This window comes from Vigna unguiculata, chromosome 9 (genome assembly GCF_004118075.2).
Source record: "Vigna unguiculata cultivar IT97K-499-35 chromosome 9, ASM411807v1, whole genome shotgun sequence".
NCBI classification, from domain to species: Eukaryota; Viridiplantae; Streptophyta; class Magnoliopsida; order Fabales; family Fabaceae; genus Vigna; species Vigna unguiculata.
Genome location: NC_040287.1, coordinates 4,320,392 through 4,345,536, shown reverse-complemented (window position 1 = coordinate 4,345,536; position 25,145 = coordinate 4,320,392). Strand labels below are relative to the sequence as shown.

Here is a 25,145-nt window from a genome sequence, read left to right as displayed (position 1 = left end):
TCTTCATCATATTTTATTTCTTTTGATTATTCTTCTCATAATCCATTTTGGCACGCTTTCACACGTACAATTATTACTCTATCTACTGGTATTCTACAAATTGATTAATAAAATAATATTATGTTCATTTTTTTATATATCTGTTTCAGTTCATGTTTAAATAATCACACATACTCAATATAAAACAATTAATTAAGTTATTTTGTTAAAATGTTAAAATAACTTTATCAATGTACTAAATTTACTCTGGTTAATACTAACTTTTAAATTTTGTATGGTTAATACTAACTTTTAAATTTTGTATTAATAATTTAATAAAAACTATGTATATTTATACTATTTAATAGGATTAGTAAGGAAAAGAAATTTAATATTTCATACAAATATAATATATTTTACAAACAATAACTATTTTTTAAAATTAAACCTTATATAGCATACAAATAATGCAAGAAAAAAAAATGTTCCACTACCAAATGTTGCTATTGTTGATACTCTTCGTATTGTAACATTTACCAAAAATTGAAGCAAATTAATTTAAAACGAAATTTCCATGCATAATGTCTTAGTTTTGAATGATGGAATTGTTGAAAAAAAATTATATAATCATTATATGTGATTTTCTAACTGAAAAAAGGGTGAGTGTGTTTTTTTAAAGTGACAATAATAAAAATTTGTGAGAAGCAAGTGGTTGTGTTTTAAAATAATAAAATTTTATTATTTTAATAATAAAAGCTTTATATATAAATAAAAAAATTATAAAAGAATTTTATTATTTAAAAAACATTCTATTTAAAAAAAACATTTTTTAAGAATTTTCTATCCTCTTTCTAAGTCATTTAATCTTGTGTTTATTTATTTGAAAATCACGTATTACTACTCTGGTGTGGTGTTATTCTTACGATTATTCAATCAATTTCTCTAATAACCTTCAACTATTTTTTTTGTGTATTTTGATCAATTTTGAATGTGTCTTCGCATATGTTTTTGTAATCTTCTCTTTGGCTGTTACAATTTACGTGTAAGATATTGTTTTGTTTTATTAAAAAAATAAAATGTTATTTTTATATATTTTAAAAGGTAAAAGTTTCATATTATTTAGCTTATGTATTTTTAAAAGATTTATATATTAATATACTTCTTATAATTTTAAAAAGTGATAACAAAACTCCTGAATATAAAATATAAAAATATGATGACAAAATAATTAATAAACTTTAGGTGTTTAAATAGTTTAAATGTCAAATTTTTTACATTTAAAACACGTAGGATTTATATATTTTCGTGCAAATTTATATACTTAATCATAAATTACCCCTAAAATCTATAGATTAATATTTTACATATACCTTGAATTTCTTTTTACTTTTGCCAAATTTCTTTTACCATAAGATTCTTACCATCATCATTACTAATAGTATGCTAATGTTTGTTCTTTAGTACTTAATATAATAATAATAATAATAATAATAATAATAATAATAATAATATATAATAATGTTTAAACACTAAATGATCCTATTAATTCCTATTTCCTCTTATTTCATTGTCTCTATGTTAAATCATATGCATAATTTTTTTTCTCTCTTTTTAATCTGAGGATTCTTTTAACATTTCGATTTCTGAGAGTACTTTTAACTTCGCTGACAGTAATTATTTATAGGTGAAATTATTATTTTAACATGGTTCTCACATATGAAATTAATTGGAAAAGGTTGCATATATATAATTTCTTCAATTTATAAACAATTTTCTTTTATAAAAAAACAAACTATTAATTGATATAAAACCGTATTAATATAATATTTTTACTTATAAGTCACTTTCAATAAAATTGTTCTAATAGATATATATTTTGATAGTGTAAGTAAGAGACTCAACACCATATAAATTTTTTGAGGGTCCTTGGCAGAGAAGCTTAATCCTATGAATGTTGATGAAGACATGTATAGGCCTTATCCAACCATTTAATTTCACCTTCATTTTTCACTTCTCTTATCCAAAACAAAAAACTCTATCCACATGCCAAAAATTGTAGGAATATCTATTGTTAATATACTATTTTATATTTATTAGTTAAGATTTATAAATAATATAAAAATTGATAGATATTATATAATGTCTTTATAATTTAGGGGTAAACTAGGATAATAAATACATTTATATGTACTGACAAATCAAATATGTAGGTATGAGCAATATTTTTCTTTTTAATAGATTAGAAGATAGAGATGAGTATGCATATATTACTTTTTCTTTATTCCCTTTTAAATTAGTAAATCATTTTTAGTTTATTAAGTGACATAAAATACTTATTTTTTATTTTATTTTCTTTGGTTCTTGATTTCATTTGAACAATTTTTTAATTTTTGAGATTAAATTATTAGACAACATATGAAAGGGTGAAAACATATTAAAATAACTATAATAAAAATGAAAAACAAATTTCATATCCAATGGAAACAAAAAATATATAATTTTTTACTTTAAATTCTAAGTATGATTAAACTTGTCAACCAATCTAAATTCTAACACTTTAAAAAATGCTAAATATGTTTTTTATCCTCAAATTATTATAAAAATCTTTGTTTCATCATAAATTAAATTATAAAGTATCTTTGAGTTTATGCTTGTATGCGACTTTGTTGAGTACTTTTTTATTTGTTGGTTTTATGTTCGTTTATGTATCTAATGCAAGAATTGTTTTCTGTGTATGAATTAGCACAATTTTATTTAAGTCGTATTATTTTTGTATATGAATTAAGACACCTCAAATGTTTCTTTTATATGTATATATATATATATTATTCTTTCTTGGTAAAAAATAATATTTATTCTATGCATTCCATGAAAGTCTTATTAAATATTATTCCTAACAAATGTCATCTAGATGATATATTATGGTCTATTGTGAAACTTAATTTGTCTCTCATACACATATAAATAAATAAATATATATATATATATATATATATATATATATATATTCTTTATTATAGAAGATGTATTATACAAGTTTCCTAAAGTAAAAAAAAAAAACGAAATATTTCATAATTTAGTTCAGAGACAAAACACATTTTTCTATAATAATTTAAAGGGAAAAACAAATTTAACTCTTAAAAGAATTAATAAAAGAGTATGCTATTTAACTTCTTAGAAATCTTTTCTAATCCTAGTACACATTCTATTCAACCCTATTACATTTGGTACATGAATAATAACAGGGAAGTAGGGAAGTGACAATGTCTAATAATTCTAAAACAAACTCTGAAATTATTTTAAGCTGAGTTCAAACCTAAATTTGATAAAACATTTGAAAGTGATTTAATAACAATTCGATAATAGATATTATTAGAATTGAGTTTTAAGCCTAACTCAATTTCACAAAAACGGTCTATAAGGTGAGATTTGCACTCCCACTTATATATCGAGAATTGTCTTTATCTCTAGTCGATGTAGGACTTCCGACACACCCTTCTCACGTCGAAATATATACATCTAGTGCGTGAGTTCAGAAATGAGTGGTCCGATATCAGTCAAAGATAGCGGGTAGAACATAATGTCCAAAAAGTTTCATTAGAATATACTTTATTTTATCTCTAATACTATATTAGAAGTGAATTTTAAGCATAACTCAATCCCACAAAACTGATTTATAAAATAAGATTTGCATCTTATTTATATATATCGAAAATTGTTATTATTTTTAGTCGACATGTATATAATAAATCCAACCTCAAATGTTAAATAGCATCTACCGTCTTTTGAGAATTTGGATTAGATTTAACAAAATTGATGTGTGTGCTTCTTGGACATCTATAAGAGAAGCAGTGTGAGAAGCAATGATTGGGATGAAAGAGCCATGGTTGCATATAAGTTGGTATGACAGTGTGTTGTGGCTATGTGGTCCTGTGTTCCTTCTTTAAGGAAAGTTATTATGGTCCAAGATAAGCACGTCACAAAAAGGTGCTTAAATGAAATACGTCATAAAAAGTGCTTAAATGAAATGGTTTTAAATTTCTCTGCCACATATCCCTATCCAAACATGACTCAGCAAGACGTGTAACTCTGCACTCTCAATTGTTACCTTGCTTCACGTTTCAGCTATAATTCTTTCACATTTTCTTATTGCATTGCCATAATTATGCTTAAGAACAGCTTCTCCAATACTTCAGGGTGTAACTATTTTAATTTCAAGGATCTAAAATTAAAAAAATAAAAACACCCATTTTTACATAATGAATTTACATTCAATTTTTTTTTCATTCATGGTGTGGAAACAAGATAAAATTTTGTTTCTTATGAAAAAAAAAGAGAAAGATTTATTTTCAAAACGAAAAATAAATTCAGTAACTATAATATAATTTTAAGCCTAGCTACCATCACTTTAGTCATTTTCTGTATTAAAATTGCTTTGCAATTACATAATTAATAATAGATTAGAATAATATATATATATATATATATATATATATATATATATATTATATATATATATATATATTAAATATGTTTTTATCCCTTAATTTTTAGTGAAATTTGAAATTAGTTTATTTCGAAATTATGGACTAATTCAGTCCTTCATCTTTCAAAATACGTGGATTTAGTCATTTTAATCAAATTTTGTTAGGTCTATTTGATGTTTCGTACGCATTTCAAGATTGTATTTGAGCTGTTTGACACATTTTTGTTTTAATATTAAATCAAATACGATTGTGAAACGCGCTTGAAATGTCAAATAAATTTAACAAAATTTGATTCAAAATATTAAATTCACATATTTCAAAAAACAAAGAATTAAATTGATTCAAAGTTTCAAAATGGACTAATTCCAAAATTAACTAAATGTTAAGGACAAAAAATATATTTAACCATATATATATATATATATATATATATATATATATATATATATATATATATATATATATATATATATATATATATATATATCGGGCAACGTGTTTTAATTAGATCGTGCCTTTTAGCTATGTGTTAAGTTTCAATCTTTATTTACATATATGAAACATGCACAACATTTTATGGATGAAAAAGAGATTTCACTAAAAGTAACTTTTACAAAAAATAGTTATCCAAAAAACGAGGTATAAATAAACATGATTAAAAAAAATAGTTTTTCTTTTCCGATTTCTGTCTAGATTCTTTCTTCTATATTCTATACCACATATTGGGTAACTAATCAAACATGAAAACATTGGTGTTGGTGATACCATATCTCAATTCTCAAATATAAAGTAAACAATTGTCCAACCATGTCTTCTGCCGACAACTTTCAAATAAGTTTTTACATGAAAGTAAATAAGTCAACTTGTGATCCACATTTGCTTCCTATAGTTGGATTTCATAAAAAAGTTAGGTTATAAAACGTTTGGATAAAAAAATAGGGACTTTTGAATGTTAGGAATTTAAAAATGAATTTAAATTTATATTCAATAAAACAAAATAAGTTAAATATTAGTTTTTAAATTTTTACGTGAAATTAAAATTCGTATATTATTTTAAATTTTGATATAATTTAGTCTCAAACTTAAAAAATAAATAATTATAATTACTTTCACTTAACAACTTTAAATTTTGTTGTCGTGTTAAATAGAATGTTAGATTAACATTTGGATTATTTATACTATTTGATATGCTTTACTTTAAATTATTTAAAATGATTATATTATTAATTTTTAAAATTTGAAGATAAAAGTATAAAAAAAATATAAGTTAGAAACAAATTTTAATTGCGTATTCAAGTATAGGAACTATAACGTATTTAAAAAAAAATAGTTATTATATAAAAAAATATAAATATATTATTTTAATATTTTATATTAAAAATAATATTCATGATTTATTAGTGTTAAACACGAGTTACACATCATAGAAGCATAATTTATACATCTCTTAATCATTTTTAACTAAAGAAAAAAAAATAATAAAAAAGAAGTAACATTGAATTTGTACCTCTTAGTTGTCCTTCATGATCTTTACCCTCTCTTAAAGGGTCCTCCAATGTCCTAAGTCTTCATTCACAACACCCTATTGGGACCCATGATAGCTTTGTTTATTATAGTTGTTATTTGATTAAGATTTTTTTTCTTTTTCATGTTTGGATTATGTGGTGCAGCAGCATAGATTTTATATGAATAAAAAAAGTGGGTACTAAAAGATTTGTTCTTTAGCCATGGACAAGGAGAATCTTGTGGTGTGGAGGGTGAGGCCCTATAGGGAATACATGAGTAATGCTGTGCCCTAATCTCACTTCCATTTTAATGAGCCTCATTCATTACAGAATTTGATTTTTTTTATATTATTTCTGCTATCTCTTCAAAAAAAAAAATATATATATATATATATAAAATAATTTTTTTAATACATTAGTATCAGTGTACTTTAAAAATTGAGTACAGAAATGTTAAAGAAGTTTTATTGAACGTTAAGAATATGGTTTGATGGCAGTGTTAAGGAATTGGTTCGGGTTGGTGAAACAGCTTTGTCTTTTGAGGTTGTGCTTGCTTAGGGGAGTTAATGGCGTAGCATTCAGGTCATTTTGTTCTTCATTTCTATACTAATCATAATTGTGTCTAAATCTACTTTTCTATTTTATTTACTTCATCTTATCTTTTCAAATGGAAATAAATATTTCATCTTTATCACAAGATCTGAAAATATAAATTTGGATTATTTCCTGTGTTTTAAATGTTCTTGTTATGTTTTTTTTTTCTTCAAAATATACTAATAGAAAAATAACTTATGTATGTCAAAAAAAAGTTTATCCACACTTAAAATTTGGACTTGTGAAAATATATTTTTGACTATTTTTCTAATATGTTCTGATGTTGACCCAAATTTCATAAGGATGAGTTTAGAACGAATTGGAGGTTTCTTAGAAGTTCCATTAAATACTATTTATCTATGTCCGTATGTTGCTTCCTTGGATGAAGTTTCAACCTCAATAAAACTAAAGGAGGTATTTGATTTTTTTCATTTCAAAAAATATACATAGAAAAATGTTTACTTGTATGATTGTTAGAATATGTAAATATTTAATATTTATTACGTTTATGGTTAGAATATTGTAAATGAATAAAATATATATATATATATATATATATATATATATATATATATATATATATATATATATATATATATATATATATATAACGTATATCTTATATCTTTGAAGACATTAAAAGTTTTAACAATGATATGAGAGACATCTTTGTTACGAAATTTGTAAAATGGAAGAAGATTTCTCACAAGTTATTATTAAATTTTTTTATGATGAAAGTTATTGGTTATTATCTATGCGCGATAAAAATGTAAACTTATCTAACTTATCTAGTTAGAGTTATGGTAAGTTAGGAAGATGATGGATGATACATTGCAAAAGAAACTTAGATCTGAATATTTCAATATACTTTGCAAAAGCTTTAATAGCCCAATAGCCTCCAATGTGGACCATAAAACAGGGCCCTTATTTCAAACCTCCTACTATTTACACATCCCTTCTTTACTACACTTCCTTTTTGTTTCTTTTACTTAGAATAACATATTTATCATTCTTCTAAAAATTACTTTTAACTTTTTCTAATCATTTACATATTTCACTCCCATAACCTCTTCTGTTAATAAAATTTTTCCTCCAAGTAAATTAAAATAAATTTCACTATTTGACGTCATTCTTCCATTTTTTTATTATTACAAAAATATTTAGATGAAATATCTCCTAAGAAAATACTCTTAAAACTGTGTTTTTAACATTCTGAAATATATATATATATATATATATATATATATATATATATATATATATATATTAAAAGTGTAAAACAATATCAGTTAAGAAAATGAAACAAGAGTAATTCAACTTTGTGGTTAACATTCTCACAAGTCTTTGTGAATAAATATATTATTTCAACTATTCTCATTTTATTTAGTTATTCATAAACAATATAATAAAGAAATTTCATACATAAATTACACATGCTCATAAGTGTACCAAAAGCTTTGATTCTACAAATTCATTGGAAGCTCAATTTCCCTTCTCTCTTATACTTTAAATTAGTAGAAAGCTTGTTCATTCTTCCCACAAAATCTTCAAGTAAAACCAAGGGTTACAAAGTATACATAAAGGCACCATGAATATCATTTTTCATTGCAATGTAATTGATCAATAAAAGTAATCCAAACAAAGCTTAATTTTGAAAAATTTAACATAAAAAGCTATCAAACAAGAAGTAGCAATTTGTTCCCTTATCTATATTGTCAAAAACCATGATTCAGAATGGTAAATCAGAGATGATGAATTCTACACAGGCAAGTAATTACAAATAACAAGCATATGATTTAATTATGAAACCTATTGCCTAAAAAGAATGAGGAACAGAGATGCATTCCCCTTCCTAGTTCTTTCTCCAAAAGGGTACTCTCGTATATATAATCTTCTATTTCAGTTTTCACTTTCCTATTGCATATTGGTTGGTTAACTGCGTACGTCCAATATGAGATAACCTTGATGATGAAACAAGTGGTGTTTCTTCATCAATTTTCATATCAGATGCACTTCCATTACCTCCACTGCTTCCCTCATTCTCATCAATGTTATCTGGCATATAAATATCAGATGACTTCTTCTCGAATTTCCACTCCTGCATGTCACAAAGAATTTACTCAAGAACTTAATCAACATTATACAAATCTTAGTTTAGCATTGCTTTAGTAGGATTATGCATCTAACTTACACCAGCAAAATGTTGACACCTTTGTAATAAACAAGTGTTAGTTTAGCATTGCCTTAGTAGGATTATACATTTAAAATATACTAGTTAAATGTTGAAAGAAGATAGAAGGATTTGAGACCTTTGTGATCCGATCTGGAATAGTTTCAGCAGGCAATTGAGAGGCCCTTACATCTCTAACCTTTATGTAGTTGTACATCACAACTCCACATAGTGCTGCAGGAGAAATATGAAAGGGTAAGGATGAGGGGGTAATTGAAGAATATTATGATCCAAACAAAACTTACCAATTGCATAACCAATTATGTTCAACCCAGTTATTGTAGATTCTGGGAATATAACAGTGGAAAGAGCTATCAATATCCAGTCTTTAAGCACACCAGCAACCCGGATGGTTACAGCACCAGTTCTACCAATGACTAAGAAAATTGAGAAGTTCAAGGCTAGTGCACATATAGCATTGGAAAAGAAGATCCAGAAATTAAACTGAATCTGGGAAACTTCCATTACTGGCTTCTCCAATAGGTACCAGGGCACAAAGAGAAACACAAAACTGCATATAACAGAGTAAAAGAAGTTAGCAACACACATGGCATGCAGAGTTTGATGATAAGCATGCATTGAGACCCCAAATGACATCGCTTATTTGTTTGAGCCAAAAAGTTTGGCAATAAACAAGATTTATGTCATGAACTGCATAATTAGAAAAGCTAAGAACACTCAATAATAGGCTACTGATTACCTATACATGTGCATATGTGAAGTCTATATTGCAAAAAAATTGTGCAATTTAAATATTTGGATATTAAATCCAGATGATCATGAATCAATTATGTTACTATTCATTAGTAACAGATTAATTGCCATATTTTCTGTTTGGTTTCAGTAGTACAACAGTTGTATGGAATTCAGTGATGTGGCTTACAGAATATGATGATAAATACCTGCAGGGAGCTATGTAATATAAGCTTGTAATAGGATTTAAAGTCAACCCCTTTTTCTGCAGAAGGACTTGTGTTAAGACCAGTCTTAAAGCTTCTGCAAAGATGCCTGTGACCTGGTAAACTGTACCAACTGTATTAAAATGAATTTCCCCATAGGAGGAAATGACAACTCCAACACTGACCAGCAACATGTTCAAGAACACATCACACCTTGCTTTGTCAATTCCGCACAAAACAGCCATAAGGAAAGTTGCCACCGGCACTGAAATGTCAAGATTTTGAATTAAGGAAATTGAGCTAAGATGGAAAGGGAAACACTTGAAATTTAAAAGAACATACTCAGAGCTTTGAGCATCTGGATAAAAGCCACGGAGATGTGCAAGTAGGCAGTGTTACCAAACCTGTAGTACCAAAAGAAATTACATATTGCTTGTGTAAATAGTTATTTCTTCAAAACTATTAATATAGGAAGCATGTTAAAAATCAAAAAGAGAATGGTACTTGATACCAAAGTAATCCTTCACTTTTAGCACTATACAAAAGGTGCATCATAATATCAAAGAAACATCATCGTTTGAAATTTGAATTATATGTATTACCAAAAATGAACAATATTCTCTGTTATCTAACTGGCCTTTCATTCAGTATAGAATGCAAAATAATTTTAGGCAACCAACGATAAACCTCATTATACTATATTCTCTGAGGAGGGTTGGTACTCAAAGAACATTGAACTTCAAACTAAAAGTATCAATCTAAACAGATTTGTATAGTGAATGCTGGAATAAGAACTCCAATATATAGAACATTACTATGGGATATTGAGAAAACAGTTTACAAAGATGACAATATTAAACGTAGAATTATCCCTGGATGGCGTTTCCATGGGCAAACTTCCAGCATTCAAGCTTGACTGCTTACGCCTATTCAAACCATCAACATTCATTCTAGCATAAACAAATTTAATGAACCACGCTCGACTTAACAAATTTCAGATGTAATTAATTTAATAATGAGAGGCTTCAGATGTTACTGGATCTTACATCAACATGCCTAACCAAGTTAACGCCTCAAAACTGAATGTTAAAGAGAGAGATCAATAATCAAACAAGGTCAAATTAAGCGCAATTAAGAAATAAGTGAACAAGTTATGTACAGAAAAAAGTACAGTTAGCTCATGTTGCAGTGCTTACCAAAGACTAGATGCAAAGAAAGCACTTATTGGTACCACACAAGTTGCGTAGCTGCCACAGAAGGAACTTTGTTTTAGAAAGAAGATATACTAAGGACAAATATAGCTCTAGAAGGATTTAAATCAATGGCACACTCACATTTCAAATGTCATTTTGACAGGAGACACAATCTGCAATAATAAAACAAAGGAGTATAGATCAGGATAGCAACCCAATAATAAGATGACGAAACATAATCAAGCTTAGGGATGATAGATGGAAAAAAATGTTCAAGCATAGAGGGTAGGCTTTATATTGTATGTAGAGTACAAAATCCTAGTGAAAGAAAAAAATGTGTGTATGTGCAGAGATATGTAAAAGAGAAATCAGAAAGGCCATATGAACTACCCCTCAAATTCATAACATTCTCTTCTGTACCATACCATTCATTTGCTTCCTATTGCTTGTCATAAGTTGCACATAACATCGTGGAATCACATTTAAAGAAACAATACATTACATGTACCAACTTGTACTTAATGTAGGATGTCTCACTGTTAGCTGCAATATATTCCAAAAGAAGCTAAAATTTTAACTTTTGACAGCAACAACAATGTTGACCAGTATATGAGCAAACTCAGCTTCAAGAACTGTCGTTCAAATCATGTAATCAATCAGGATCACTTATTTAGGATCTTCCTCCTTACTAAACGAATATATTCAACTGATGAGTTAGATCTCAAAAGCAGAATCTCAATTTCAAATGGGTTCCAACTTACAATCTCTGGTTGCTAATGTAAGTCAGCAATCACTCCATTCTTCACCGAAATCTATCAACTCTAAGCTAAAAGCAGGTAATAGCCATAGTATTTAACTAGGAACTAATTAGTTCATGCAATTAAATTAACCCGGTGTGAAGAGGACCACATAAAGAGTCCACTATACACAATGCTAACCCAACAACACACCCATCTCAATCATCTTCAAGTGATTAGTAGTACTGACAAAGGTTATGTTATGGTATGACATGCCACCTAGACAAAGATGACGAGGACGTGGTGCAAGTTTACAAATCAGCAACATCAATCACAAAACAAACTAATCATTAATAACCGAAACAAACGAAGATTTTAGTAGAAAAAGAAGGGTTACCTTAAAGACCCGAACAAGGAAAAATGCGACTGCCCCAGAGAATGCCATGTGAATCATTGTGAGCGTTATGGGAAGGGGAAAGTTAAAGTATTTCGGCGACAAAACCCACTAACAAAACCAAAAAAAAAAAAAATAGCATTAGTTAACAACCATCTTTCTTTTCTTAAACCATGGCCAAGTGGTAGCAAGTACCTTGTTGTACAAAATGACGCCGGATGAGAGCAAGATGTAGATGAACAAGTAGACATATGTAAGAAAAAGCGGTTTGTTAATCATTTTATTTGCTGGGTTTGGACAAAGGGGAAAAAGGGGTTCGACACTAAGCACTGTGCGATGGCATGTTCCAAACGGCACTTAGAGCGAAACCCAGATACCAATAATCAGTAATAACGGTAAAAAATTGAGCTTTAATGGAGAATGAGAAGGATTTGGATCGGATCTGTTTCTGGGGTACCCTCAAAGGGAAAAGAGAATGGTGAGAGGGTACCCAGTTGAGAGAATATAGATATATTATATAATATAGGAGGAGGAGAAGAAATATTGCAAATTGCAAATAGGGATGTTGGAAATGTGAGAGGAAATGGATTGGGGTGTGAACGGAATAGGTAATTGGGAAGTGGCTGAAGAAAGTTACCACTTTGGAAACAAGTGAGTCATTAATGGGAGCTTCTTCGTGCCATGTGCATCTCTCTTCCCTCTTTAGTATTATGCTGCTTTTCTCTGAACCATTTTACTTTCCATTTTCTCAAAAGAAAAACTATGGTGATGTGAACTGAAAACCCCACCCATTCTTTGGGCTATGGAGGCAAGGGAGGTAGAAAGAAAAATAATATAAATTTACTCATTTTTTTATTTCTTCTCTCTTCTATTTTCTGATTTTATTTCACCGTCATTTTTTTAATATGAAAAAATACCATTTCTTATTTCCGTTATGTGTAATAGATATCAATTATGTAATGGTATAAAGGGGTATACATAGAAACTTAACATATCCCATTCCCCAATATTCGTAGAAACTTATCATGGCAATATTAATTTAAAGAAACAGTAATTTAAATAACATATAATATTTATAATTTTACTAGCATAAACACACGCTGTATGTAATTTTTTAAATATATATAATATTATATTAATAGATAATAATATTATAATATAATTAAATTAATATATAAATTAAAATTATATTTATTAAAAATGAAATGAAATATATAATAGATGAAAGAATAATCGTTGATAAATAAATAATAAGAGAAGAAGTAAAGATAATCGATTTAATAAAAAAGATTTAAAAGTAATAATCAATTTTTAAAAATTTAATAAATTATTATATTTAAAGAATAAAATTAGTATTTTGAAATGTGAAAAAACATCTCCTTTATATATATCAGTAGATTATAATATTGTAATGTTATTAAGTTAATATATAAAATAAAATTATATTTATTGAAAATAAAATAAAATATATTAGAACAGATGACAGAATAATCATTAAAAAATAAAGAAAAAAGAGAATAATGAGAGATAATCTATTTTAGAAAAAATCTGTAAAAATAATGGTCAATTTTTAAAAATTTAATAAATTATTATATTTAAAGGATAAAATCGATATTTTGAAATGTTAACACAAAATAAAGAATCCTTTTATATATTGTTATAGATTATAAATAATTAATTCAATATTGTAAAAACTCGGTAAACTAAAAAGATAACATATATAATCAAGACGTTCTTATCGAAAAACCAAGAGTAAACAACAATTATTATCTTTACCATTTTCTATTTCAGCATCTAGTTTATTTTACTTGTTTAAGTTATTTATGTATGTCACAAATTTTTTTTATAATATTTAAACTTTATCAATTTTATTATAATATTTATAATTTAGTTAGCTAAAATAGGTCAGTATTAAATAAATTCAATAAAATTTAATTAAAATAATTGAATTTATATATTTATAAATGAAAAATTAAATTAATTTAAAATTTTAAAAATAAATTAATTCTAACTTTTAGTTAAATGTATGAGAAAAAATATTTAACCTGACTTCCTCCATAGAAATTTCTATTTATAAACTAAGCTTCAAAATTATCTCTATAAAAGGTGAGAAGAACCTATGAGTGAATAGTCTTTCAATAAGTAAATAATCAATGTGAAATTGTAATTTTAACTATTAATTTAAAAATTAAATTATTAACAAGTGGTATATTAAAATTAATAAACAAGTTAATTTATTTGTACCGATTTAAAATTTGAAGAATAGATTTCTAAAGAATTACTGCAGCCAGCAAACAAATTGAGTTAAGAAATTACTGTTGCAAAGGGTTTATTGCAGAACAATCTTCGCAGAGGAGAGAAGAGAAAACCCTAATCAGAACGGTATATGGAAATGCGGATAAAACATTAGTCAAACAAAAACAGCGTTCTTGAGGAAATTATTCCCGTTTCCGTCGGTCTGTCGTCGTTACAGTGGTGGTTCGGTGGTGGCCGTGCTCGGTTGTCGGCGTCGGTGGGCATTAGTCATTTTATCGTGTGCTAAAACATTGGCGGAGCGTTATGATCTTGGCTGTTTGAGATTAAGGTATGCAATATTTTGTGTCTGAAATATGTTAAGTGGGTTAATATTTGTGTCTGATGTAGTGTAGTTTTAGGGTTTATGGATTCGCGGAGGGTTTAGGGTTAGATTATCCCACAATTAGAGTTTCAGGATTTTATTTTCTTCTGATAGGAACCAGGAAATATTTGGCTTTTGTACCTTGTTCGTGTCCTTCATTAACTTGGGTTTTGAGTGGGTTGATTTGGTTGAGCTGGATAGCAAGAGAGAGAGGGAGGGTTGAGCTGGATAGCAGGAAAGAAAGGGTTGAGTATGGATTGCGGAACCAGATTTTTGTTTTCTTCTTTGTTATTGTTAATACCAAATTGATTGGTTGGTTGACATATGACAGCGGAAGCATTAACTGATTTGGAAAATGTTTTCAAGTAATTTCCTGGTTTGGTGTATTTGTATTCTTATAAGTCATCTGAAATGTGGGAGTGAGGCAAGAATGATAGCGGAAGATATATGTAGAAACTGATCCTACAGGCTAGGACAAGCCCAATACTCGACTAAAATGCCAAGAAGTTCACTTTTAAGGAATGGTGGAATAAGTCAAGAAGCACAGTTTCCAAATTGGATCTACCCAACACATTAAGAGAGAGAGCTGTTTTAGACCATTTAACCTAAAAAGTAAATTTGTCCAAGTGAGAGCTGTTTTAGACCATTTAACCTAAAAAGTAAATTTGTCCAAGTGTAGTTTAGACCTTAGAAGGAAGTTTAGAATTACAGATTGCCTTCATTTCTTTGAACCGTATATTCTTTTAACCAGGAAGTTTTACACATGATTGCAGCCAATTTGAGCCAAATTAGTTATTTGGTTAATCAGATCTGTAATCAATAATGTCTTTGCAACATATTGCAGATTAAATAATGTATATGCAAGAACTAAGCAAGACTATAACCTTTTTCTTATTATACTAAATTTTCATGTCAATGAATAAAATCTGTATAAAAATAAAAAACCTTTCAGAGGTCTATTTTGTGCATATATCAAGTAGCAAGTAGAAAATGTATTAATCATGACAGACTATGTTGTAGCATTATTTACATTCGGGTGAAAAAGATCTATTGAGAGAAAAGCAAAGTTTCAAGATACAAAATTTAAGATAACCTCCCTTTGCTCCAATGCAAAATATACTTTAAAACTTCATCAAATCAATAAGCATCTCAATTGGTACAAAAGGATTTTACCATTGCAGTCAATATGAGTCACTCGAGGTCGTTTTGAATTTTATATAGTGCTCCTACAGTAAATAAGACTTTTTTACAGCACAAATTTGTTGGCATCTTTCATGTGAAATATCTTGCCGGTTAGGGGTTAAACTAGGATTTGTCCTTCAACTTTGGAACAGTTTTTGATTGTTAACATATAAAGCTTTGACAAATAGGAAGCAAAAGTTTTGTCGCATTGGCACAATTTTTCAGTCCGTTGATGAAAACTAATATGGATATGTATTACATTTCGTGACTTTACATGTGCTGTAGAAATATTGAGTGTGCTTGTGTTGTGTGAGCTCAGCTGTAGCCTAATCAGTTGTTAACCAGTCATCACGAAAATTAAGTTGAGTTAGAAATTAGGAGAGATGGACCCTCTAGTAAGGAGTAGAGCTAGTGAGTTATAAAACTGACTACTGAGAATAAATATACTGATTAAATACGCAATATAAGCTTTTCACATGTTGTAACTTTCATTTTTTCTGAAAATTTTCCCCTACTTATATAACTGATTGATTGCAAAAGGAACAAAAGTATCGGTTTGTTTTCTTTTACCTTTTTGGTTGCATAAATGTTTGACAAATTGGCTTAGGTCTGAACCTGCATCCAGTGGTATTATTTTAGTTTATGATCTATTCTGTAGTAATTGTTAATGAAAAGTGTGTTTCTTGTATACGTGGGTATGTCAATCGTTTTGCTATAATTTGACTAGTCCAAACAATTAGAGACCACTTACTTGCAATGCAATTAAAGATATACCAATAGTTGTTATACAGATATTCTATGTGAGATGTTTATATAATATCTTTCAGCAAAAGGGTAAGTTGAACTGAAATTGAGTATTGTCTAAAGTCACATATCATCAAGTCTCCAAGAGACAAATGCGTGGAATAAGAGAAAAATGAAGAAGCTTACAATCAAATGAAAAAATGGGTAGAACAAACATTCGAGTGTCCTTGAGACTAACCATGTCAAATGGAAAGCATCTTCTACTTCGTTAAATTTTTATTCTGAAAGTCACCATAAGACCGACCATATTAGTCGTTGGTTTATGGGTTAAGAGAGGCAAAACACAAGTTTTGAATTTTAATTTAAAAATTAAAAAAAAAATCTTTCCTGTTATTTGCCTTTTTACTTGTCGAGTATCTAAAAGAAATTACCTGTTGATATTTTTATATACACACAGGTATGCAAATATTTTTCATTTTATTTTTTAATTTTAAATAAAATCATTTTAAAATGATTCTTAAAATATAAACTCATAAAATATTGATTTTAAAACATAATCTAAATATTTGTGTAAATAAATTTGGTCCTTCTGAAATAAATTTTTTTAATAAGTTGTATTCCAAAGTATTAGTTTTAAAAAGATTAACCTTTTTAAAATCAATTTTAATTTCATAAGTCTTATAGAAAATATAAAATGTATAGAATAAAATTCTAAACAATTCTTTAATGTTTGATATCATGATACTCGAATTCATCGCATTAATATCTGTTCTTGCAAAAAGGGGAATCCGAAGTGCACACTGGTCGCAACTCGGCCTCTTTGCCAGATACTCAATAATATCTCTCTTTCTCTCTTTTTTTCTCTCCGAAAATGTCTACCCCCTCTTCGCAGTATGATGCTTGTTTTATATCGGTCACCCCTTGTCCTTAGTTCGGTTACCCTATGATGGTGGAATGTTGTTGAGGATGCCGAATCTGGTGGGAACGTGGTTGTGTGCCCGTTACATAGAGAGAAGGTGATGCGGTTTGAAGGAAAAATATCCCCCATAAGTCGGTCCAACACATAGGTCAGTTGTAGATCGGCCCAATACACTAGTTCACTTGAAATCGGCCTAGTACGTAGGTCGGTCCTAGATCAGCCAAACGCATAGTTTGGTCGCATATTGGCCTAGCAAATTATACTCTCAGTTCGGCTCGAGATCGGCCCAGCTCATAGGTCGGTTGTATGCTGGCCCAATATCGAGGTCGATCGTAGATCGGTCCAACTCACAGGTCGGTTATTTGCTGGCCCAACATCGAGGTCGATCGTAGTTTGGCCTAGCTCACAGGTCGGTTGTCTACTGGCCCAACATCGAGGTAGGTTTCAGATCGGCCTGAGGCAGGATGACTTCATGATCTATCTGCCCCAGATCGACACAATGAGTAGCATCAGCTAGGTCGGCAGAAGTCTGGTCGCCAGGGTGTACAATATCCATTAAATAAATTTATTTAATATCTGTTACAAATTTTTTCGTCATCCCTAAAAGTAACTATTATGAACAAAACATGGCCAAAAATTCCTTAAAATAAATTATTAAAATTAAGATTCATGTGAAATAAACTTGACCGCCATAGAGACCTAATGACTTCTCTCACTCCTTTATTATTTTAAGGTTGCTTCAACCTTCAAGGTTCAAGGGTCAAAGTTGAAGACAGTTCCTAATTCCGAGGAAGAATATTTTGTTGGCTCAGAAACAGAGGAAAGGGTGTAAGAATTGGAAAAGAAACTAGAAGAAGTAGATATTAGCTGTGTGCAATCAAATATCAACGAGTATATAACCGAGCAGTAATCCATCAAATTATATAATAAACTTTTACTTTTAGTGACTGGTTATGATATGATTCACATTGGGGTTTGATTCTCTATTCATGTTTCATAACATATATTGAATGAAAGTTGTTGATTAAGGTTCTTGTAGATGCGTGTAGTTTTTGAGTTTTGGGTTTGGGGTTTTGCAGTTTTGTGTCATAAGAATGGACTGTGGAGGGCTGGAGAAGGGGATTGAAGAGTTGAAATTGAAGGAAGAAAAGGGTAATCTACATGTTCAGGAACAGGCACAGGGTCAATTGCAGATTACTACCTTTTCTGAGCTTGTCAATGATGTCAGCCTCCATTTTCAGATAATTCGCTTTCCCAATCAGGTTTCCCTCGTCAATCTCTCTTCTTGTTTCAATAGATTCAAATGAAAAGCAAAATAAGGTGTAATGTTTTTTTTTTTTTAACTGGGTCATTCACCCAAATGTATACTTTTGGAACAAAATCGCCCTAACACCTATTTTCACTTGCATACGATTTTGAAGTATGGGATTTTAATAGGGTAATTTGTGCTGCAAAATATAGTGAAGGTGCTTATCTTTCAATCCTGTGATATTTTTCGTCTCTTCCAAAGGTTCATCTGATTTGAATGGTTAATTAATTAACGTAGATATATGTGTGGATTGGTTACAACTCTGCAAAATTGGGACACATGTATGCAGCAGCTCCCACTCGTCCTGTAAGTTGTCTCATTCCTTTAAGCTCAGTATAAGAGTAATTTTTGAAAGATTATACAAGGATTGTGATCTATGGTGATACACAGAACAATTCAGTATCTGTCACTTCCATACTCGGAGGGTTTTCTGATAACACAGGGACTGGCATTGCTCATCGATTAGGTAACTATTGTGTGTTTGATTTTGCTTTTCAACACTCAATCTCACTTTCCAGAAATTAGACATGATTGGGATTCACGTTCAATGAAGTTGGAATGGTTTTGCAAACACACTCTGTCATGTTTGACAGTTAAAATATTATTCTAGTTTATGAATTAACTTTATCTGTTTCTCAGTGTTAAAGACTGGTCTCAACATAATTTTGGCTTGCAGTATTCCAAAAAATAGCCCCATGCTTGAGGTCTGGTCTCTATCCCACTCACTGTCACTTATGTATGTTTGTGCTTTCTCAATGACTTTCTTATTGCTATATGTTCAGCCAACTTCTCAAAACAAGAAAGTGATGCCCTCTCAAAAACATCTGAGAATTTATATTGTTGTTCCAACTTTCTACTTGGATATAAATAATCATTTTACAATTCTTGCATATTCAGTTACACAATTAACTTACTAATACATAAAAATTTGAACACACTTATAGGTTCCTAGATTCATTTAGTTACAAGAAGGGAACTGGTAAAGCTGTAGTGAGTCAGTCACCTACTTATCTGGATCAACTCCTTATTTTGGGGGGTTACTAACTTGTAAATAACAAATAAGAGGGAAAGTTTGTTAGAGGAAAGACAAGATAACCTCTTATCTTGGATAGTTCAGTGGGACAGAGGGGTGAGGACAAATCCACTTGGTGAATATTGGGGGCAGTTGCCCCAACAAACATTTAATTTTTTCTTAATATAATGTATATATGTAATTACAAATTGTCCCCATAATTTAAAATTTGGTGTGAAAACTACTGAAATTTCTGGATTTGTCACTGAGGGTGTGTGTTTGTACTATCAGTTAGGGTTATTGCTTGGGGCCATCGGAATTTACCTTTGCTAGGAGTAACAATGTAAAACACTATTTTGCCTAGCATGTGCTGTTACCTGGTATTAGGCTTTGGCATTACCTATATGACACGATTGGAATAAAATACCTGTAGTTTATGATTGGTTTTAAATTTTTCCAGTTCTTGTGATTTTTAAATTGTACCGTTGCTTGAATGGTGTGAAGTTGATCTTACACTCCCTGAAATCCTATAGTAGTGACGGCTTACCCATTTTTTCATCGCCATTCACTCTTTTCATTACTTCAATTTAAAATTCTCCTTTATTGATTTATTGCAACTTTCATGGATTGCAGATAGAAGCTGAGAAAATATTGATTCAGAAACTCATTAGTCTGGGCTACACCAAGTCTAGATCGGGAGGAACATCTTTGTAGCACGGGTTAGAGAGGCTTCTATACGTATCAAACCTGTATTATCCTAGTTTTTTTCTACCTGATTTAGCAGCCATGGTTTGTGGGTTATTGAAGATTAGAAGCATTTTTACTAGACACCACAAGTGTTAAACAAATAGGCGTTTTTTCTCGAATCTCCTCTCCATGTTAGGTGCAAGTGTATGTGAAGACTTGGGATTTTCAAACATTATAGGATTCTTAAACGAAAATTCTAGCAGATATTCCGAATTATTGTTATATCAGAACCCTTGCAGGTAATGAAAATGATGCTACATATTTGAGTGAATGCGTTTTTTTTTCTTGAACCTGTATCAATAGGGAACAATTGCTACTCACCATGATGTCAATTTTAAATTAATGACCATTTTTATGACATCAATGTCCTTTCATCATCCCATTGGGTAATGAAAGTGATAGGAACCCAATTTAGATAAGCTCACTAATATATTATTGTTGATTGAAAATGTAAGAAATATTAGAACCCTCGTAGTCCGAGAGCAAATATTAGATAAATTTTGTTGATATCTGTCAATTATTAAATTTTAAGTATTTGATACGATTATCATGTTGAAATGTCAATTCAGCACATTTATATGATATTTTTATGTATTTATAATTTAATTGCATTGATAAAATATTACATTTAATTGACAACCAATTATTATATAACTTTTTTCATATTGACACTTGCAGAATCTACTTTCTGAATGTTGTAAGAATCATTTTAGTTTCACGGTTACAATCAACATAGTTGTACAAATAAAACATGTCATTTTACTCAACTAACGGAGCATAACTCAATTAAAGGAGCTTAGCAATGAAATGTTAGTCTAAAGTCAAAGATATATTCTGAAAAATTATGCACCAAGGACAACACATAAGTACTACACCATAACAATTTATTTTTTTTATGACATTATCTATGCACATGAAGAATTTACGAAGATTCTTACAAACACTTGTATTCTTTTATTCTTTAGAAGCATATAGTGTTTAAGAAACATCATTTGCTAGAGAACATGTAATAGAAAGTGCTTAATTTGTATACTCTTCATATTTGTGTGAAACAAAACTCTAGACAAGGAGAGTTTGTATTTTATTTATACTCACAAGTAACGTTGAAAAATACTTGTAAACATTTTATTATTTAGTGGAATCTTTTTGCATTTTGCATGGAAGAATTTTACGTAATCCATGTTAGGTGTGAATTGATATAAAATCTAAAGTGTTCGTTGTCTTTCTTTATTACTCAATTTTTTTTCTTAGGCGTTCGCAAAATGTTCTAGGAAACTATTTATGAGATTTTTGTAAAATCATCAGACGAAACTCATTAAAAATCTAATTGGACAATCTGCAAAAATCTTTAAAGCAACATTTTTAGCATTATTTAGACTCATTCTTTCTATAGCTAACCTTATCTTTTAGATTGTATTAGAACATACCTATAGGAGTAGGTTCTCTGTTGGATAAAATCATTCAACTTAACAATTATGTTTGATGAAACATATGTGTTTATTATTCGACATCATTTGATGAAAACATCTCACACATGCACACACAAATGTAAAATAATTTAGTTGAGGAACCTAGATCTTTTAACTCTTGTAAATGAGTTTAACTATTTTCGTTGGAAGTCCCACATGATTAGAGATAAAACAATTTTATAATATATAAGTGGAGTATAAACCTCATTTTATAAGCCGGTTTTGTGAAGTTGAGTTAGACTTAAAACGCACTTCTAACAATTCTCTAGTTACCTAAAAAATTTGTAAGATGTGAGAGTCTTATATGTATAAATGAGTTTCACCCTTCATGAGCCTTACCCCCTTTCACAATAAGAAATTAAGGAAAGAACTATGATATTTTGACAAATAAATTTTAATAATTTTTTCTTACAATGTGAAGTGACATCTTTTAATTGGTTTTGGAATATAGAAAAATGAAAAAATAAAAAATCACTTAAAAATTATTTCTTAAGATTGTAAGATAAATTCATTAAAAAATTATTTTCTTTAACGAAGTAATGTCATAATCGTTATAATAAAATTTTACAAGCGGAACATGTCATGCCATTACATAATTATATTTGACTGTGACTTGTCACTTTTGGAAATTTTGTAAAGAAAAAGAAGAAGAGAGTGAGATCTATTAAAAAAATAAGTCACGTGCGTGAAGTATGCAAAAGAATAGGGCCTCAAAAACCTAAACCATGTGCCGTGAAGCTTTATTTGAAAAGGAATCAAAAGCCCAATAGGTATCAACAAAAATAGTCACTCTCAACCATGTCAGAACAAAAAAAGTACTTTATTATTTATTATCTCGTTTAAGAGAAGGATTTTTTTTTTCATAAAAGGTTGTTTTCTTTTTTATTAATCACTACGAAATTTTGATATTTTAATTAGCTTGATATTCTGGACTCTAAATTCTAAATTACAAATCCTAATATATATATATATATATATAGATGGATATTTTATAAAGTACAAGTAATTTTTTTTTCTTATAAATGTGGTATGTTTTTACAAATTTTTTAGTCTCTGTGTATGAACTTATAATCTTCTTCTTATTATATATACCAATCGACGGGTACGTAAGATTACTTCAAAGATTTTTTAAGTTATCTTTTATATGAGATTATGTTAAAGAAGATTTTCAGATATCGGATCAAAGAGATATTTTCAGATAACCAACAAAAATACCAGACTAGAAAACAACTTAATTTTTTTTAAAATTGTTTAAGTAAACGAATGATATCCTTTCAACTGAGGCACCATATTTTGTTTTCCATTCATTAATACACTTATAAATATTGGACTAGAAAGATCCAATCTAAATAAAAGAAAGTCATGAATATAATGAAAGTATCGATGATTGAAAAGGAAAAATATGAGAATTGGATTATCTGTTATTAAGTTTGTTTGTGTTATTTTTCTATTGTGTTTCTATAATATATTAATTACTATTAATTTTAATATTTTAAATTATATTAAAAAATATTTAAGATGTTAACACAATGTATTTTTAATATTTAATAAAAAAAATCAATAAAAAATTTAGATTCAAAAAGTATATTAAATTTTGTGAAGCAATAATTGTAATGAATATAGAAGATGAATGAGGAAAAGACATTCGGACTCTAATAAATTGTAAACCACACATTGTTGCGTGGCTACCAAACAAAGAAGCCCTTCGTATTCGCCAATAACTCAGAACTTTGATTACTCATTCTTTCCACACAAACAAAAATGTTTCTATCAATCTTATGTGTCCACATTCACGTCAATCAAATAATTGCTTTATCGTTTTATATGGACAACATTTTTCAACAAGTTTCTTCTTATATATAATATTGAAAAATAAAATAAAATAAAGTTGTTATAAATTAAAGTTATCTTATATATAATTAGAATAATAAATGACAAATTAAATTGTGCGTAAATTAAAATTTACAGAAGAATTATTTTACTTTGTTTTCTATTTTTTAAATTGTGTGGGAAGAAGGTTATTCAAACAAGATTTATGTTTGATTAGTGTAACATCATAATTTTAACCGTCTAAAACTAATAAAATAGGGTGTTTTAACATAGTTTCAAAATAGATAATTTAATATACAAAATATATTAATACAATCTTACAAAAGATATGACTATAAAAATATATCACTTATAAACTAAACTAATAAGCTCTATATTTAAACTGACCATTGCTAAAGTTCCTACTGAAACTTTTTCTTCAACCTAAAAGATGGATCTTCATCCTTCGGAGGTGCCTAAGAAACTGTAACCACATCTGCTTCCACCAAATAGGTGATCATCGCAGGAGAAAGACAAAGAAAACAAGACAAAAATACAGAAAAATGGTAAGTTAATGTAAAATAGGATTAAACATATGAACAGATAAACATGTAACTCGAGACTCAATTATCCGGATAGAAACACACACACACACACAAATCGGTAAGTTAATGTAAAACAGGATTAAACATATGAACAGATAAACATGTGACTTTAGACTCAATTATCCGGACACACACACTTTATAACACACACTTTATAACAATTTTATTTATACTAAAACCTTTTAATTTTAAAATAATTGAGTCTCACTATTTTTAAACTACCATCACTCCTAAAATGTCATTTTCTAGGGTTTCAAAATTAGACTAGTTTTTTCACGTACATTTTTACTAGAAATAAAAAAAATATGGAATGAGTTTTTTATTTATAAATTAAAATTATCTTATACAAAAATTAATTTGAATAATTCTATAAATTTATATTTTAAAAGTTAATTTATCAATTAGATACTTTCAATTTTTTTTTTGTGAGAAAATTTGTATGTAAGCAAAGACGTATTTTTATTATTAGAAACTAAAGTAGAAGTAAATATTTTATATTTTAAAACAATAGAAAAACTTATTTTAGATAGTTTTTAATTTTAAATATTAGATTTCCTTGATGGATTCTCAGAAGTAAACGTTTATTTTAAATTTGTATCTCAGGAGTTTTTTCCAATACCAGTTGGAGCACAAATATAGTCGCAAACTTTATTATATTTAAAGGAAGAAGATTATCAACCTTAATTTTCTCTTTAAATTTATATATTCTTATTA

General features: G+C 28.6%; 2 protein-coding genes across 3 annotated transcripts; one reads left to right on the top strand and one right to left on the bottom strand.

Moving 5' to 3' along the window:
- Positions 1 to 8,139: 8,139 nt before the first annotated feature.
- LOC114164442 (probable sugar phosphate/phosphate translocator At3g17430) lies at positions 8,140 to 12,805 on the bottom strand. The gene is made up of 9 exons (XM_028049116.1): positions 12,214 to 12,805; positions 12,022 to 12,129; positions 11,029 to 11,060; positions 10,891 to 10,941; positions 10,037 to 10,098; positions 9,698 to 9,959; positions 9,041 to 9,306; positions 8,875 to 8,969; positions 8,140 to 8,663 (listed from the first exon to the last, which is right to left on the bottom strand). The coding sequence occupies exons 1-9, from the start codon at positions 12,295 to 12,297 to the stop codon at positions 8,472 to 8,474; spliced, it is 1,152 nt and encodes a 383-aa protein (XP_027904917.1). The 5' UTR covers positions 12,298 to 12,805; the 3' UTR covers positions 8,140 to 8,471.
- A 1,488-nt stretch (positions 12,806 to 14,293) lies between these two features.
- Positions 14,294 to 20,819, top strand: LOC114196019 (proteasome assembly chaperone 4). 2 transcript variants are annotated; one of them, XM_028086506.1, is made up of 7 exons: positions 14,294 to 14,602; positions 18,214 to 18,386; positions 18,560 to 18,742; positions 19,027 to 19,095; positions 19,180 to 19,255; positions 19,429 to 19,493; positions 20,435 to 20,819. In XM_028086506.1, exons 3-7 carry the CDS (start codon positions 18,575 to 18,577, stop codon positions 20,513 to 20,515), a joined length of 459 nt encoding a protein of 152 aa, XP_027942307.1. In that variant the 5' UTR covers positions 14,294 to 14,602; positions 18,214 to 18,386; positions 18,560 to 18,574; the 3' UTR covers positions 20,516 to 20,819. The 2 variants fall into 2 exon arrangements, with proteins under 2 accessions (XP_027942307.1, XP_027942306.1); XM_028086505.1 differs by lacking the exon at positions 18,214 to 18,386 and having other exon boundaries at positions 14,296 to 14,602.
- Positions 20,820 to 25,145: the final 4,326 nt, after the last annotated feature.